The sequence below is a fragment of the Cnephaeus nilssonii genome (assembly GCF_951640355.1).
Source record: "Cnephaeus nilssonii genome assembly, chromosome: 3".
Classification (NCBI taxonomy): Eukaryota; Metazoa; Chordata; class Mammalia; order Chiroptera; family Vespertilionidae; genus Cnephaeus; species Cnephaeus nilssonii.
Window position 1 is genome coordinate 104,634,436 of NC_137074.1, and position 17,712 is coordinate 104,652,147.

The 17,712-nt window shown below is 41.5% G+C and overlaps 1 protein-coding gene across 1 annotated transcript in view; it reads left to right on the forward strand.

Annotated features, from left to right (window-relative positions):
* The window catches only part of LOC307094913 (ceruloplasmin-like), a gene marked incomplete at both ends in the record, with an annotated part of 68,348 nt that overhangs the window by 41,193 nt on the left and 9,443 nt on the right, over positions 1-17,712 (forward strand). Inside the window, 2 exons of the mRNA XM_079764088.1 lie at positions 3,065-3,171; positions 10,735-10,936. Coding sequence (XP_079620214.1) covers positions 3,065-3,171; positions 10,735-10,936 — 309 coding nt within the window. The remainder of the gene's footprint in view (positions 1-3,064; positions 3,172-10,734; positions 10,937-17,712) is intronic.

Sequence of the window (17,712 nt, forward strand, 5' to 3'; positions counted from 1 at the left end):
AGGCAGAGAATCAGGGTCCCTGGTTTGCTTGGGAGACTGGGTTGCACAGCTGCCCTCTGTCAGCAGGAGGTCAACTGCTGAGCTGCGAAAAACAGACTTCTGTGTGCTCTTGCCCAGAATCAAAGTCAGGTGGCACAGCCACCCTGTGTGGGCATAGGGTCTGGTCATGAGAATGCACTCTGCAGGAAGCAGATTCCCAGTGTCCACACACTCTGGGCCGTGGAGCCAGAGCCACCCTGTCAGGGCATGGGGTCTGGTCTTTGTGGGAGACAGATTCCCAGTGTCCACGCGCCCAGGCTCAAATTCGGGCAGTGGAGCTGGAGCCGCCCTGTGTGGGTGTAGGTCTGGTCTCTGTGGGAAGCAGATTCCTAGTGTCCCCACACCCAGGCTCAAATTCCAGGCAGCAGATCCAGAGCTGCCCTGTTGGCGTGGGGTCTGGTCGTGGGCTTGCAATCTGCGGAAAGCAGATTTTCAGTGTTTGCACACCCAGGCTCAAATTCGGACAGTGGAGCTGGAGCCACCCTGTGTGGGGAGAAGAGACCAGCAGTTCCTATGGTGCTGCAGTGAGTTTGTGGAGAGGGGGATGGACTCTGTGACTCACAGAAATCTGTGGCTGGGATGTCTGGATTCTTGGTGTCTGTGGATCTGCAACTGTGGTCACAGGTCTTTGTCCCCAGTGGCTGTAGAGTCCCAGTTTGTGTCTGAGACCAGATTTGGTGGTGGTGAGGCTAGGATCCTAGTCTCAAGCAGTTCTGTTTTTCAAGATGGTGTGGTCTCTGTGCCTGCACTGGCCACCCCTGAAGTGTCTATGGTGGCAGCGGGGTTTTGCCATCTAAGACTTCTAAGACTGCCCATTTAGGCAGCCCCTTGGAAGACCTGCAGGATCTACCTGTTTTTAGATCTCTCTCTCTCTCTCTCTCTCTCTCTCTCTCTCTCTCTCTCTCTCCCCCACTACTTTATCACTCCCTCACTCTCTCACACACTCTCCTTCCCTACCTTCTTGCTGGTCCATCTTCCCCCTCCCCCCTCACCCCTGCCCCGACATCACCACTTTAGAGTATGCCATTCACTTTCTCAACTTATAAGAAAATGAAAAGTTTTTACCATATGCTTAGGAAGCTGAATCTGAAATGAAGATTTGTGTGCAGTAGTGCTCTTGGGATCAATGACAGTGGAGAGAAAGAGAAGAAAGCAGAATTTATCAGGGGGAGAGGTTGAACAGAGATGCAGCCTCAATAGAAGTCACAGCCAACCATGCAAGAAGTTTTGAAGAGAGGGTGGCCCCAGCTGTCCTGAGTTGGGGTGAGAAAACTTGCCCTGTATGTCCTAGTGTCACCAAACCAGTTCCATGCTGGGACCTGGCCCTGCACCAGCATGGACTGGGACATATCCAGTATGAGGCAACCTCCAAGCTCCTGAGAAAAGATTTCAAGAATGAGTTAGAATGAGAATGAAAGTAAGTTTTATTCAGGTAGAGACACACTGTTGTGAAAGAAGCAAGAGTCTCAGTGGATCGGGGCAACTCGCAAGTGAGTTGTGCAGTGGGTAAGTCAGTTCTTGGGATTTTATGTGTTTCCCAGGGTAGGTTATTTCTGAACTGTGTGGTGCTAAATTCTGACTCTGTCTTCTTGTTGTGGGGGATGTCTTGTTCCTGATATGGTCCTTTCCGGAAGTGTCACGGTGGTTCACCCCTTTGGCCCCCTTCTACTTGTGGTGATGGTGTAATGAGCTTTGGGGTCAGTATCTGGTCATTTTTTTCTTTGAAGGATCTGGTTTTAGCCAGTCCTTGTTGTTGTTGACTTCTGTGACCACCACAAGGATTTCCTGCCATAAGCTATTTCCCTTTGGCCATAAAGGGAGGTGAGAGGGCTCTGGTGAGAGGACCTAGGGGTTTATTGGCCTTTGATGTTGGCTTGTTCTTTCTCACTTGACTTATCAGGATTTCCCCCAAACTTCTTTCTATTCTGCCTCCCCTGCAGCAGTCATTGGATGCAGGTTTTGGCAAGATGGGTTTATAGCCAGTGGAGCCACTCATTTGTTGTTAAAGAGGGATCTAAGAGGGGTATCAAGGATGTCCCCCATAGTTCCCCACAAAAACAAGAAATTCTAGAAATTAAGGGTATCAAGGAAAGCGCCACTTGATGGTGGTTGAAATATTTTCTTTTGATTTTAAAAACAGTCCTATATTCCAATGTGAATTGCCTATCAAGAGTGTTTGCAAGTCATCACTATGTACTGATTAATCAGAAAAGGATCACATTCCCTGTATTTCACAGACACTTCTGAATACCTGCTGTGCCCCAGGCAATGTGTGGTATGCTGGAAGGGCAGGGTAAGAAGTAAATAGATAGTTAAAGACTTGGAAGCAGGGAGAGTGGGGATAAGGTTGGTTAGTGGAGGATGAAAACTATGTCACAGGTACTTGGGAAAATTAATTTAAGACTCTGGAAGTAGGAGGTGGAAGATTATGCAGCAAGGGGTAAGAGTGGGGCATCAAAAGAACTTTCCAGCAAGAGTCAATAGGGATCATTTTGCAGGAATCAAATAGTTCTGGGTGGAAAGTGGGTCTATGAAATCCACAAATTGGAAAGTTCAGAGCTGGGATTCAAAATAAGTCTGTCACATTCTGAGTTTTCATCACAACAAAAAAATGTTTATTGAAAGAATGAATTAGATATTTAATAACTGACATTTTCCAATGACAGAATCACTGTAAGGTTTTGATCCAATAACCCTGACTACATAATAACCAACATCATAATGTCATTGAACTTGCCCAAAGGCCCAGGTAATGCAACATCAAGGGCTTCATTTGCATCATCTTGTCTAATTTCTAAATTCCTGTTTGATGTGCATGTGGAAACAGAAGCTCAGAAATATAAACACATTGTCTAAGATCACAAAGCTAGGAGCAATAGAGCCAGAGTGGGGAATAAACAAAACAAAATGAGAACTCTGTTGCCAATTATTTGCATAGCTTTAGCATCTGCTCATTATCTGGTTCTCCATAAAGAAGTATGGTTTAAAAGATACTATATTAATACATTGTATTTGCCTATTTTAGGAAAGATCCGAACATACATTTGGCAGATTCCTGAAAGAACTGGTCCTACCTCAAAGAACTTTGAATGCATACCTTGGTATTACTATTCCACTGTGAATCTGGTTAAGGTAAATTTTAAATCAAATCTCAGGTTTTCTTTTATATGTTTTTTTTTTCTATATTGACTAAGGACACATTACATATGATACATTATCTCCCCATTGCCCAAGCTACCCCCCCACACACACACACACACTCATGCCCTCACCCCCCTGGTGTCTGTGTCCATTGGTTAGGCTTATATACATGCATACAAGTCCTTTGGCTGATCTCTCTCCCTTACCCCCACCCTCCCCTACCTTTCCTCTGAGGTTTGACAGTCTGATCTATGCTTCGCTGTCTCTGGATCTATTTTTCTTCATCAGTTTATGTTGTTCATTTTATTCTATAAATGAGTGAGATCATGCGATATTTATCTTTCTCTGAAGGGCTTATTTCACTTAGCATAATGCTCTCCAGTTCCATCCATGCTGCTGCAAATGGTAAGAATTTCTTCTTTTTTACTGCAGCATAGTATTCCACTGTGTAGATATACCACAGTTTTTTCATGCACTCATTTGCTGATGGGCACTTAGGCTGTTTCCAAATCTTAGCTATGGTACATTGTGCTGCTATGAACATAGGGGTGCATATATCCTTTCTGATTGGTGTTTCTAGTTTCTTAAGATGTATTCCTAGAAGTGGGACCACTGGGTCAAATGCGAGTTCCATTTTTAGTTTTTTTAAGGGAACTCCATACTGTTCTCCACAGTGGCTGTACCAGTCTGCATAACCACCAACAGTGCATGAGGGTTCCTTTTTCTCCGCATCCTAGCCAGCACTGCCATTGTTGATTTGATGATGATAGTCATTGTGACAGGTGTGAGATGGTACCACATAGTCGTTTTGATTTGCATCTCTCAGATGATCAGTGACCTTGAGCAATTTTTCATATGTCTCTTGGTCTTTCTTGTATCCTCTTTTGAAAGGTGTCTATTTAGGTTCATTGCCTATTTTTTTTATTGTGTTTTTTTTTATTTTCCTTTTGTTAAGTTGTATGAGTTCCCTGTAAATGTTAGAGATTAAACCTTTATCAGTGATAACATTGGCAAATATGTTCTCCCATGCAGTGGGCTTTCTTGTTGTTTTGTGGATGGTTTCTTTTGCTGTGCAGAAGCTTTTTATTTTGATGTAGTCGCATTTGTTTATTTTCTCTTTAGTTTCCATTGCTGTATCAGTGAAGAAATTGCTTCGGCATATGTCTGAGATTTTGCTGCCTGTGGATTCCTCTAGTATTTTTATTTTTTCCCATCTTATGTTTAAGTACTTTATCCATTTTGAGTTTATTTTTGTGTATGGTGTAAGTTGGTGGTCTAGTTTCATTTTTTTGCAAGTATCTGTCCAATTTTCCCAACACCACTTATTGAAGAGACAGTTTTGACTCCATTTTATGTTGTTGCCTCCTTTGTCAAATATTAATTGAGCATAGTTGTTGGGGTCGATTTCTGGGTTCTCTATTCTATCCATTGATCTATACATCTGTTCTTAAAACAATACCAGGCAGTTTTGAGAACAGTGGCTTTGTAATACAGCTTGATATCTGGTATTGAGATCCCTCCTACTCTGTTCTTCTTTCTCAGGATTGCTGCAGCTATCCAGGGTCTTTTTTTACTCAAGATGAATTTTTGGAGAGTTTGGTCTAGGTGTGTGAAATATGCTGTTGGTATTTTAATGGGAGTGCATTGAATCTATAGATATCTTTGGGTATTCTGGACATTTTTATTATGTTGATTCTACCAATCCACGAGCATGGTATGTTCTTCCATTGTTAATATCCTCCTCTATCTCTTTTTTCAGTGTCCTGTAGTTTTCCAAGTATAGGTCCTTTGCCTCCTTAGTTAAGTTTATTCCTAGGTATCTTAATTTTTTTGGTGTGATGGTAGATGGGATTGGTTTTTTAGTCTCTCTTTCTGTAAGTTCACTATTGGTGTATAGAAATACCATAGATTTCTTGGCATTAATTGTGTATGCTGCTACATTCCCAAACTCATTTATTAAGTCTAATAATTTTTTGATGGAGTCTTTAGGATTTTCTATGCACAGTATCATGTCATCTGTGAATAATGACAGTTTTATGTCTTCTTTTCCAATTTTGATACCTTTTATTTCTTCTTGTCTAATTGCTATGACTAGCACTTCCAGAACTATGTTTAGCAGGAGTGGTACAAGTGGGCATCCCTGTCTTGTTCCTGCTCTTAGGTGAAACGGTTTTAGTTTTTGCCCATTGAGTATGATGTTGGCTGTAGGTTTGTCATATAAGGCTTTTATTATGTTGAGGTATGATCCCTGCATTCCCCCTTTGCTTAGAGTTTTTATCAAGAAAGGGTATTGAATTTTGTCAAATGCTTTTTCTGCATCAATTGATATGACTATGTGATTTTTATGTCTCAATTTGTTTATGTGATATATCATGTTTATTGATTTGTGAATATTGTACCATCCTTGCATCCCCGGGATAAATCCTACTTGATCATGGTGTATGATCTTTCTGATGTAATGCTGGATTCGATTTGCTAGAATTTTGTTGAGGATTTTGGCATCTATGTTCATGAGGGATATTGGCCTGTTATTCTCTTTCATTGTGTTGTATTTATCTGGTTTTGGTATTGGGGTAAAGCTGGCTTCATAGAATGAGCTTGGAAGTGTTCCTTCCTCTACAAGTTTTTGTAATAATCTGAGGATAATAGGTTTTATTTCTTCCTTGAATGTTTGGTAAAACTCCTCTGTGAAGCCATCTGGCCCCGGGCTTTTGTTTACTGGAAGCTTTTGATGACTGCTTCAATTTCTTCCATAGTTATCTGCCTATTGAGATTTTTAGATTCATCCTGATTGAGTTTTGGAACATTGTATTTTTCTAGGAATATGTCCATTTCCTCCAGGATGTCTAGTTTGTTGGAATAGAGTTGTTCATAGTATTTTTTAACAATCCTTTGTATTTCTGTGGCGTCTGCTGTTATTTTGCATCTTTCATTTCTGATTTTGTTTATTAGGGTCCTCTCTCTTTGCTTCTTGGTAAGCCTGAATAGAGGTTCATCAATCTTGTTTATCCTTTCAAAGAACCAGCTCTTGGTTTCATTGATCTTTTGTGTGTGTGTGTGTGTGTGTGTGTGTGTGTGTGTGTGTGTGTTGTTGTGTGTTTTTTGGTCTCTATATCATTTATTTCTGCTCTGATCTTTATTATGTCTTTCCTTCTGCTCCCTCTGGGCTTTACTTGTTGCTCTCTTTCTAATTCTTTAAGTTGTAGAGTTAGATTATTTACTGCCATTTTTTCTTGTTTTTTGAGGTAGGCCTGTAGAGCTATAAAATTCCCTCTCAGGACTGCTTTAATTGTGTCCCATAGATTTTGGATTGTTGTGTTTTCATCGTCATTCATTTCCAGGATGTTTTTAATTTCTTCTTTGATCTCTTTTGTAACCCAATCATTGTTTAATGATATGCTATTCAGCTTCCAAGTGTTTTATTTTTTACTAGGGGCCCGTTGCAGGAATATTTCCTGCAAGACTTCTGGCGGGTTTCCCTCCTACCACAGCCACCTCTCCTGCCCGCCCCCCCAACCTCTCCCACTGCAACGGGCAGGGCGGGCAGGGCGGAACGGGTGTGCCACGCCCACCCAACCCAGCCCGCCACCACCTTCCCCTCTGCGGCCCCTCGGGGGACACAGCAGCTGCCGCTGCAAGCCTCACCCTGCACTCCTGACCCGTGCCCACTGCCGCCGCCTCTGAGCACCCCGACCCGCCGCACCCGCTGCTGCCACCTCTGAGCACCCCGACCCGCCGCGCCCGCTGCTGCCGCCTCTGAGCACCCCGACCAGCCGCGCGTGCTACTGCTGCTGCGCGCCCCACGGCACCCACCCAGGGATATTGGCCTGTTATTCTCTTTCATTGTGTTGAATTATGTATTATGAAGTGGCCCCACCACGCCCCTTCCGCAGCCACCACCGCCTCAAAGGCCACCGCGGCCTCACACACCACCCGCCACTCCCCGCCCCCCACCTCTGCTGTGCACCACGCCCACAGCCACTGCCCGCCACAGCCTCCGAGGCCGCCGTGGTCGCGCACACCACCCGCCACGCACTACACACTGCCACCACTGCCTCAGAGGCCACCATGGCCGCGTGCTCCACAGCCGCACTGCTGCCGGCCCATGCAGCCGCCTTGCTTTCTGCTTTCTTCACTCCTCCCTCCCTCAGCATATGCAAATTAACCGCCATCTTGTTCACTCTGATTGGCTGTGGGTATAGCGAAGGTACGGTCAATTTGCATATTATTGTTCTATTAGATAGGATTGTAGTTTATTTCTAATATTATGCAATTGTGGTCTGAGAATATGCTTGATACGATTTCAGTCTTCTTGAATTTGGAGAGACTTTGCCTGTGACCCAATATGTGGTCTATCTTTGAAAATGTCCCATTTGCTCTTGTGAAGAACATATATTCTATGGATTTGAGGTGAAATGTTCTGAAGATGTCAATTAAATCCATCTGATCTAGTGAGTCTTTTAGAATTGCTGTTTCTTAGCTGATTTTTTTCTAAATATGTCAATGGGGTATTAAAGTCCCCTACTATGATTATATTGTTGTCAATCTCCAGGAGTTTTGTTTTGTTTTGTTTTTTAAGTATTTGGGTGCTCCTGCATTGGGTGCATATATGTTTATCAGGGTTATATCCTCTTGTTTTGTTGATCCCTTTAGTATTATGAAGTGGCCTTCCTTATCTCTTGTTATAGCCTTCACTTTGAGGTCTATTTTGTCAGATATAAGTATTGCTACACCAGCTTTTTTTTTTTTTATTTCCATTTCCCTGAAAGATATTTTTCCATTCCTTCACTTTCAGTCTGTGTGAGTCTCTTATTCTGAGGTGGGTCTCTTGTAGACAGCATATATATTGGTCATGATTTTTTATCCATTCAGCCACTCAGTGTCTTTTGATTGGAGCATTTAGTCTGTTTACGTTTAAAGTTATTATTGATAAGTACTTGTTTATAGCCATTTTTATTTTTTGTGCCTGTGTTTTTTCTTCCCCTTTTATTTCTTCTTTTTATAGCAGCCCCTTTAGCATTTCTTGAATTGCTGGCTTGGTAGTGATAATCTTCCTTATCCTTTTTTTGTCTGTGAAGCTCTTTATTTCCCCTTAAATTTGAAATTATAGTCTTGCTGGATAGAGTATTCTCAGATTCAGTCACTTGCTTTGCATCACTTTTTAAATTTCCTTCCATTCTTTTCTGGCCTGATGTGTGTCTGTTGAAAAATCATTTGATAATCTAATGGGAGATCCCTTGTATGTAACTTTCTCTCTCTCTCTTGCAGCCTTATAATTCTCTCTTTGTCCTGAACATTTGCCATCATAAGTATGATATGTCTTGGTGTGAATCTTTTCAGGTTCATCTTGTTTGGGACTCTCTGTGTTTGTGTGACTTTTTCTTCCCCACATGGGGGAAGTTTTCTGACATTATTTCTTCAAAAAGTTTTCTAACCCTTGTTCCTCTTCCTGTCATTCTGGCACCCCTATTTTTTCATATGTTACTTTGTTTCATGTTGTCCCAAAGCTCCCTTAGGCTCTCCTCCTGTCTTTTAATTTTTTTCTCCAATTGCAGTTCAGTTTGGGTGTTTTGCTTCCCTGTCTTCTAATTCGCTAATTCGGTCCTCCGCTTCTCCTAGTCTACTGTTGAAACTTTCCATGGTGTTTTTATTGCAGCTGTATCACTCTTTATTTCTTCTTGATTCTTATATAAGTTGTTGATTTTTTTTCATCCATCCAGTTTATGAACTCTAGGACCCTTATTCTGAATTCTTCTTCTGACATATTGCATGCCTCAATTTCACTTAGCTGCTTTTCTGGTGAATCCTCCTTTTCTTTCCTTTGGGGGATGTCTTTGTCTACCCATTTTTGCTCTCATTGAAGGATCTAGCTGTCGAGTCATGCAGGGACTTCTCTTTGGGTGCAGTGGTTCCTCGGGAGGTGGCTGCTCCTCAGGCAGTCACAACAGTGGCTGCTCCTCTGTTGGCAGCAGCTCCTCTGGTGGGCCCTGTTGGCAGCAGTGTTGGCTCTTCTGGCTCTTGCGGGCAGGCTGCTGGTGCAGCTGCTGCTCCTCGGACATGGGTGGGCTGCTCATGAGGATGCTGCTCCTCAGATGGAGGCAGGCTGCTGGTGCAGCTGCTGCTCCTCGGATCGGGGCAGACTGCTCATGGGGCTGCTGCTCCTCAGATGGGGGTGGGCTTCTCACAGGGCTGCTCACACAGCTGCTGCTCCTTACACGGGTATGGGCTGTGTGTGGCTGCTGCTCCTTGGATGGGGGTGGGCTGCTCTTCAGACTGAAGTGGGCTGCCCATGCAGCTCCTGCTCCTCAGACAGGGGGCGGGTTGTTCACGTGGCTGCTGCTCCTTGGACAGGGTTGGGCTGCTTGCAAGGCTGATGCTCCTCAGCCTGGGGCAGGCTGCTTATGGGGCTGCTGCTCCTTGGGTGGGCATGGGCTGCTCACGTGGCTGCTGCTTGCATGGTCGCAGTACCCTGGACGTTCTCCAGGTATCTGCCCTTCCCAGCTTCATATTGTCTCACTAGCTGTGTCTACTTTGCCAATTCGGGGTGGATGTTATTTGATTTAGTTGCTCATTCTATCTGCTCTGGGACAAAGCTCAGGACACGTCCATCTATTCTGCCACCATTTTGTCTCTCTCAAATCTCAGTTTTTATTATGTCTCCTAGAAATTATAATGGAAGAAAGAAGGAATTTATTTTTGTTTTTAAAATAATCTTAGTTCTATGTAAAATTTATATTAAGTAACCTAAATATTGCTCAGCTTTTAATCCTACATAGGTTTGCATCTTTCAAGAATAAACTATTACATATGATTACTTATATTTATGACATTTTTCAAAATGTCACTATAATATCCTCTGCTTCATTGAGTCAGATCTGAGTAACAGAAAACAAAGTATGGAGTTTGGAAATTCTATGATTAATAGAAATAAATATATACATTTTACATATTTTTTAAAACCCTCAACTCTGGAGTTATAGTTTATTTGCATTTTTTAAAGAGTCCCCTCTTTGAACTTTTAGCGATTTGGCCACTTTGTACCTGGAACATAAATCTACTCAGACATTCAACCCCAAAACAAAATTAATATAAACAAACCAAGGCTCCTGGCTGCAGGTGCTGTGGGAACAGAGGCATCACAGGAGAAAGGATCTGAGACCTTTAAAATCTTTGCCAACCAACTCCAATGCCAGGGAATTCTAATTAAAACCAAAGTTCTGTTCTTTAATTACATTTTCATAAATACAACTAAATCCATTGAAGAATGTGTCCAAAATCCATCCCAGAAGCTTGTTGTTCTCTTTAAACTTCAACTCCAATAAATGAGATGATAATTTTTCTTTAATCAAAGATTTAGCATGTTTTTTGTTCCTTACTCTCAGACTTAGCATTCTAATAATTAAAAAATCAGGATCTGTAAAACAAGCAAACAAACAAACAAAAAACCCTCAGTATCTAATCTCACTAAAACCAAAACTTGATTCCATTCTTTTTATTGATTGGGGGAAATTTTTAGTTGTGGGCATGGTTAATAATCTTGCTTTGTTTCTTTAGGATCTTAACAGTGGGCTGGTAGGCCCTTTGATAGTATGTCGCAAAAACACCAAAGCCAACATAGTTCACCGTGTTCTCCACTTCATGATTTTTAATGAGAATGAATCCTGGTACTTGGAAGAAAATATCAACACCTATTCTCTAGAACCGAACCAAGTAGACCGGAATGATGATACTTTTAACTTCAGCAATCAAATGCATGGTAATGTCCACTAACTGACACCCCAACTGTAGCCTACAGCATGTTTTCCACAAAAGGAACAGATGAAGTTCAAATTTGTCAAGCTCAGCACAGTTTAGAAAACATAGACACATACAGTTGTGTATATATCACATGACAAACTTTTCCCATAAATGGCCAGATAGTAAAGAATTTGGGCTGGAGGTAGCTGCAGGGACAGAGGAACCATTCCATCTCTGCCATAAGCTGTCTTCCTCTCTGTTCTTGAAGCACAAAAGCCCCCATAGACAAGAGGCAAACAAACAGAAGTGGCTGTGAGCCAACACAACTTTATTTATGAACACTGAAACTTATAGTTCATATAATTTTCACATCAGAAAATATTTGCCTTTTTAATTATTTTTTAAATATTTTTTAAATATTTAAATACTTAAAAAACATTCTTTGCTCATAGGCCATAGAAAAATGCAATGAATGGGCTGGATCTGGTCTCTGGGTTGTATACCACTACCTTAGTAGTGTGGCAAATTCTTAAGCCTTGCAGGCAACAGAAAACCAGGAATATCAGCTGCCACTTCTGGAGGCCCTCACTAAACACTTTCCCAAACACTTTCCCAAACCTGGGTGAACATAGGGACAGATGGAGTTTGAGGCAAACTAGAGAGCACAGGGCCCCACGCACTCCTCCCCACCACCTTCACCAAATGACCTTCATAGGCAGAGCTTTTAAAATCCCCATGCTTATCAACCAAAATTTTCTTATAGGTTGATTGTAAAAAGGCTCATTCTGTTTATGACCTTCCCCATCTAGAATCACAGCAATAAGACAATTATTCAACTAGCAAGCACATAAACAATCTCAATCACAATCTTACTTAATCTAGTCTTTAGCAAGCTCAGGAAGATGACTAGGTAATTAAACCTTAAATAAGGCAAACACAAATATGATCATTTCCAATTTCTTAGTTTTCCCCCTGCAATAAATATATGTACACTTAAAATTAATTTAAGGACTACATCTGTTCTAATTATCATCTTACTAGGCCCTAATAAGATACACAGACCCAGCTGAGCCATCTTCTGTCCAGCTGTTCACAGTGTGGGGGGCTGCAGATTGTGCATTGCTACAATTCAAGGCTGACTTGGGGGAATGTTGCAACTGAAACAGAAACACAGGGCTGTCTTTTACATTCCTATTTGGAGGTCAAAAAAAGATTTCATGAAGGGAGAAGACACTGAGTATTTAAGAATGCATAAGAATCTGTCTAGTAGAAAAGGAAGGAAATATGAGCTAAGTCACACAGCACCTGGAAAGAAAAGGCCAACAGAATTGTGGAAGACCTTGAATACTTTGTTGAGAATGTAGACTTGATGTAAACCAGGGTTTCTCAAGCTTGCCTCTAGTGACATTTTGGGCCAGATAACTTTTTGTTGTGTGAGGCATTGTAGGATGTTTAACAGTATCCCTGGCCTCCATCCTATAGATGCCAGTAGCGCCTTCCCCTAAGCTGTGACAGGAGAAGGCGCTAAAAATGTCTCTAAGCATTGCCAAAGGTCCCCTGGAGGACAAAGTTCTGCTGAGAACCATTGTGCTAAAGGCACCGGGGGCACTGAACTAGGGAACTATAGGAATAAACGCGTATTTCAGGAGCAGCTCTGGCAGTCATCTAAGCACTTGTGCTGCAAGTGTGGCCTATGGATCAGCAACAGCGTCACTTGAAAGTTTGTTAGAAATGCAAAATTTTAGGCTTAACAGGACATCATAATCTGCATTTAAAAATGTTTATTGAATTTATTGGGGTGCCATTGATTAATAGAATTATATAGGTTTCAGGTGTACAATTCTATAAGACATCACCTGTATATTTTATTGTGTTCACCACCTCAAATCAAGTTCCTTTCATCACCATTTATCCCCCCTTACTCTCTTCTACCTCCCCTAACCCCTTTTCTGGCAATCACCATGCTATTTTCTGTGTTTGGTTTTGTTTGTTTGCTTTTGTGTTTTTTTTTAATCTGCATTTTAACAAGATTCCCAGATCAGATGCACATTAAAGTTTAAGAAGCACTGGCCTAAAGCAGTCTCCTTGTTTTTTCTATTACATCTATCCACCAGCTAAAAGTGTTAGAACCCTACCTACATTGATATATGGTTATAGATTATATCTTTCTAACACTGTATTAATGCATTTTATACATTTCAAAAAAAACACAAAATAGAAAGTTGAAAAGGAACATTTTAATATTTTCTTCCTATTACCCTTTGAAAACCATACCTACATAGAGGATTAGAGAGGGAGAGAAACGAAGAGCTGGGACTTCAGGCAGATGGCATTTCAGTCATACCAGTGACAGATCATGGAAGTTTGACTTAAGGCAGTTAAGTGGGAACACACAACCCTAACATTCTAAGAGCCTCTTGTGGTCATTTTAAATATACTTTAAATACATAGACATGTTAAACTATCCATCAATTTAAGTATCTTTAGTTATGAAATATTCTAGTTCAACCCAATTGTGTTAAAGCAAAACCAATGCCTCATTTGCTCAAGCAAGAAAACTCACTAGTATTAGACACAGCCATGAATGGATGGTTAGTCATGTTTAACCGCATCCTCAAGCTTGCTTCAAAATCTTCATAGCCTCTGAAAACATCTATGATTTTTTCTTTTTAAAAAATGTATTGGGGTTCATTAACAAAACCATACAGGTGCAAGTGTAAAACTCAACAAAACATCATCTGCACACTGTATCATGAGCCCATGGCCCAAAGTGAAGTATCTCTCTGACCCCATTTATCCCTTCGTTGCCCCCTTATACCTCCCCACAACCCCTTTCTCTCTGGCTATCACCATACTGTTGTCTTTGTCTATGTGTTTTATATAAGTAATATTTTTAGTTAATCCCTTCATCTTATTTTGCACCTACTCCCCCAACCCTCCTCCCCTTTGTCAGTCTGTTCTATGTATCTATGTTTCTGTTTCCATTTAGTTTGTTAAATTATTTTGTTCATTACATTCCACATATAAGTGAGATATATGATATTTTTCTTTCTCTGACTGGCTTATTTCATTTAGCATAATATTCCCCAGGTCCATCCATGCTGTCACAAAAGGTAAGCTTTCCTTCTGTTTTATGGCCGAGTAGTATTCCATTGTGTAAATATGTCACAGCTTTTGTAGCCACTCATCTATCAATGGGCATTTGGGCTATTTCCAAATCTTAGCTATTATAAATAATGCTGCAATAAATATAGGGGTATATATATTCTTTCAAATTAGTGTTTCAAGTTTCTTCAGATGTATTCCCAGAAGTGGAATCATTGGGTCAAAAGACAGTTCCATTTTTAATTTTTGAGGAAACTCCATACTGTTTTCCACAGTGATTGCATCAATCTGCATTCCCATCAACAGTGAACAAAGGTTCCCTTTTCTCCAGATCTTTGCTAGCACTTATTGTTTTTTTATTTATTAATGATGGCCATTCTGAAAGGCGTGAGGTGGTATCTCATTGTGGTTTTAACTTGCATTTCTCTGAATAGTGATATTGAGCATCTTTTCACATGGCTATTGTCCATCTGTATGTCCTCTTTGGAGAATTGCTTATTCATATCCTTTGCCCACTTTTATTTGGATTATTTATTTTCTTGATGTTGAGTTGTATGAATACTTTATATATTTTAGATATTAACCCCTTTTCAGATGTATCATTGACAAACATGTTCTCCCATTTGTCATCTGCAAAAAATGACAATTTTATTTTCTCCTTTCCAATTTGGATGCCTTTTATTTTTCTTCTTGAGTGATCACTGTGGCTAGGAATTCCAGAACTATGCGGAATAAGAGTGGTAAATGCAGACATCCCTGTGTTGTTCCTCTTTTTAGTTTTTGCCCATTGAGTACAGTGTTGGCTGTGGGTTTGTCATATATGGCCTTTATTATCTACACTAATAAAAGAGAAAGATGCAAATTGACCATACCTTTGCAATGCCCACCAGCCAATCAGGAGTGAGTATGCAAATTAACCCAACAAAGATGGCGGGTTAGTTTGCATACACAGGCCCAAGCGGCCAGGGGCAGGATGCTTGCGTCGTCACCACGGCAACAACGCAGGCGTTCCGCACCACCCCGGCCACTCGGAGTCTCTGGGCAGCATGGGAAGGCAGAAAGGCAGCTCTGTGCCAGAGCGAAGGCGGTGCTGGCAGCCAGGGAAGGAAGGCCCATTCTTGCACGAATCTTTGTGCAATGGGCCTCTAGTGTTGATATATGATCCCTCTATTTCCACTTTGATGATAGCTTTTATCATAAATGGATGCTGGATTGTATCAAATGCTTTTTCTGCATCTACTAGAGGATTAGAGAGGGAGAGAAACGATATGATCATGTGATTTTCACCCTTCATTTTGTTATATGGTATATCTCATTTATTGATTTGCAGATATTGTACCAGCCTTGCATCCCCAGAATAAGTCCAACTTGGTCATGGTGTATGATCTTTTTAATGTATTGCTGGATTTGGTTTAATAATCTTTTGTTGAGTATTTTAGCATCATGGATATTGGCCAATAAATTTCTTTCTTTGGAGTGTCTTTATCTGGTTTTGTAATTAGGGTAATGCTGGCCTCATAAAATGAAATTGAAAGTTCTTCTTACTCTTGAATTTTTAGGAATAGTTTGAGAAGGATAGGTGTTAGTTCTTTGAATGTTTGGTAAAATATGTCTATGAAGCCATCCAGTCCAGGACTTCTGTTTGCTGGGTGTTTATTTTTAATTACTACTTCAATTTCATTAGTTATAATTGGTCTATTCTGATTTTCTGATTCCTCCTGAATCAGTTTTGGAAGATGGTATGTTTCTAGAAATGTATACACTACTAGAGACCCCATGCACGACATTTGTCCCTCAGCCCGACCTGTGCCCTTTCACAGTCCAGGAGCCCTTTTGCGGGCAGCAGGCCTAAGCCATTAGTCAGACATCCTTAGCACTGCCACAGAGGCGGGCCACTGTGCTCGCCAGCCATCAGCTGGCTTGTGGCTGAGCGGCGCTCCCTATATAGGAGTGCACTGACCACCAGGGGGCAGCTCAGGCATTGAGCATCTGCCCCCTGGTGGTCAGTGTGCTTCATAGCGACCAGTTGTTCCACCATTCAGTCAATTTGCATATTACCCTTTTATTATATAGGATATAGGACTAGAGGCCCGGTGCACGAAATTCGTGCATGGGGGTCCCTCAGCCCAACCTGCACCCTCTCCAATCCAGGAGCTGTCAGGGGATGTCCTACTAATGGCTTAGGCCCACTCCCCGTGGTTCTCTGCTCTCTGCGGGGCTTAGGGCTTTGCCGCAGCCATGGAGATGAAGCCCCCATGCCCTGCTGTCCGCTTTCTGTCTGCTGGGCCTTGGGGCTTCCCTGCCACTGCCATGCTAAGGAAGCCTCCATGCCCTGCTGTCTGGGCTCTGTCTGCCATGTCTGGGGGCTTCCCCGCCACTGCCGCACTATGGAAGCCCCCAAGCCCATCTGTCTGGGCTCTGTCTGCCAGGCCTGGGGCTTCCCCGCCATCACCCTGCGAACGAAGCCCCCATGCCCTGCAGCATGCTCTGTCTGCCAGGCCTGGGGGCTTCGCCGATGCCGATGCACTAAGGAAGCCCCCATGCCTTGCTGTCCGGGCTCTGTCTGCCAGGCCTGGGGCTTCCCCGGCACTGCCGCGCTAAGGAAGCCCCCATGCCCTGGGAGTGATGGTTAATTTGCATATTACTCTTTTATTAGATAGGATGACCAGATTGTCCAATTTGTTGGCATATAGTTGTTTCTAATATTTTCTTACAACCCTTTGTATTCTGTGATGTCAGTTGTTAACCTTTCTCTCTCATTTCTGATTTTATTTATTTGGATCCTCTCTCATTTTTTGTTGGTAAGTCTGATTAAAGGTTCATCAATCTTGTTTATCTTTTCAAAGAGCCAGCTTTTGATTTTTTTTTTGTTTTATTTTTTAGTCTCTATGTCATTTATTTATGCTCTAACCTTATTATTTCTTTCCTTCTACTTACTTGGGCTTTGTTTGTTGTTCTTTTTATAATTTTTTAGGTGTAGGATTAGATTGTTTACTTGAAATTTTTCTTGCTTCTTGGGGTAGGCCTGTAATGCTCTGAATTTTCCTCTCAGTACTGCTTTTGCTGTGTCCCATAAATGTTGGGTTGTTTTGCGTTCAACTTTGTTTGTTTCCAAGTAACTTTTTATTTCTTCCTTTATCTCATTGTTGACCCATTAATTGTTTAATACCATGTTATTTATCCTAAATGTATTTGAGTGTTTTTGAGTTTTTTGCTATAATTGATTTCTGGTTTCATACCATTGTGGTCAAAGAAGATGCTTGATAGGCTTTCAGTCTTGTTGAATTTATCTTGTACCCTACCATGTGGTATATCTTAAAGACTGTCCCATGTGCACTTGAAAAGAATGTATATTCAGCAGCTTTGGGATAAAATATTCTCTAAATATCAATTCAATCCATCCAATCCAGCTTGTTGTTTAAGGTTGCTATTGCCTTATTGGTTTTTTTGTCTGGAAGATCTCTCCATTGATGCCAATGGGGTGTTCAAATTCCCAACTTTGGCCATATTGTTAATCTCTCCCTTAAATGTCCACCAAGATTTCTTTATATATTTAGATGTGACTATGTTGGGTGCATGTATGTTTACAAGGTCACCTGTTGGGTTGATCCTATTAGTTTTATTTAATGTCCTTCTTTGCCTTTTGTTATGGGCTTTGTTTTGAAGTCAATTTTGTCTGACACAAGTATT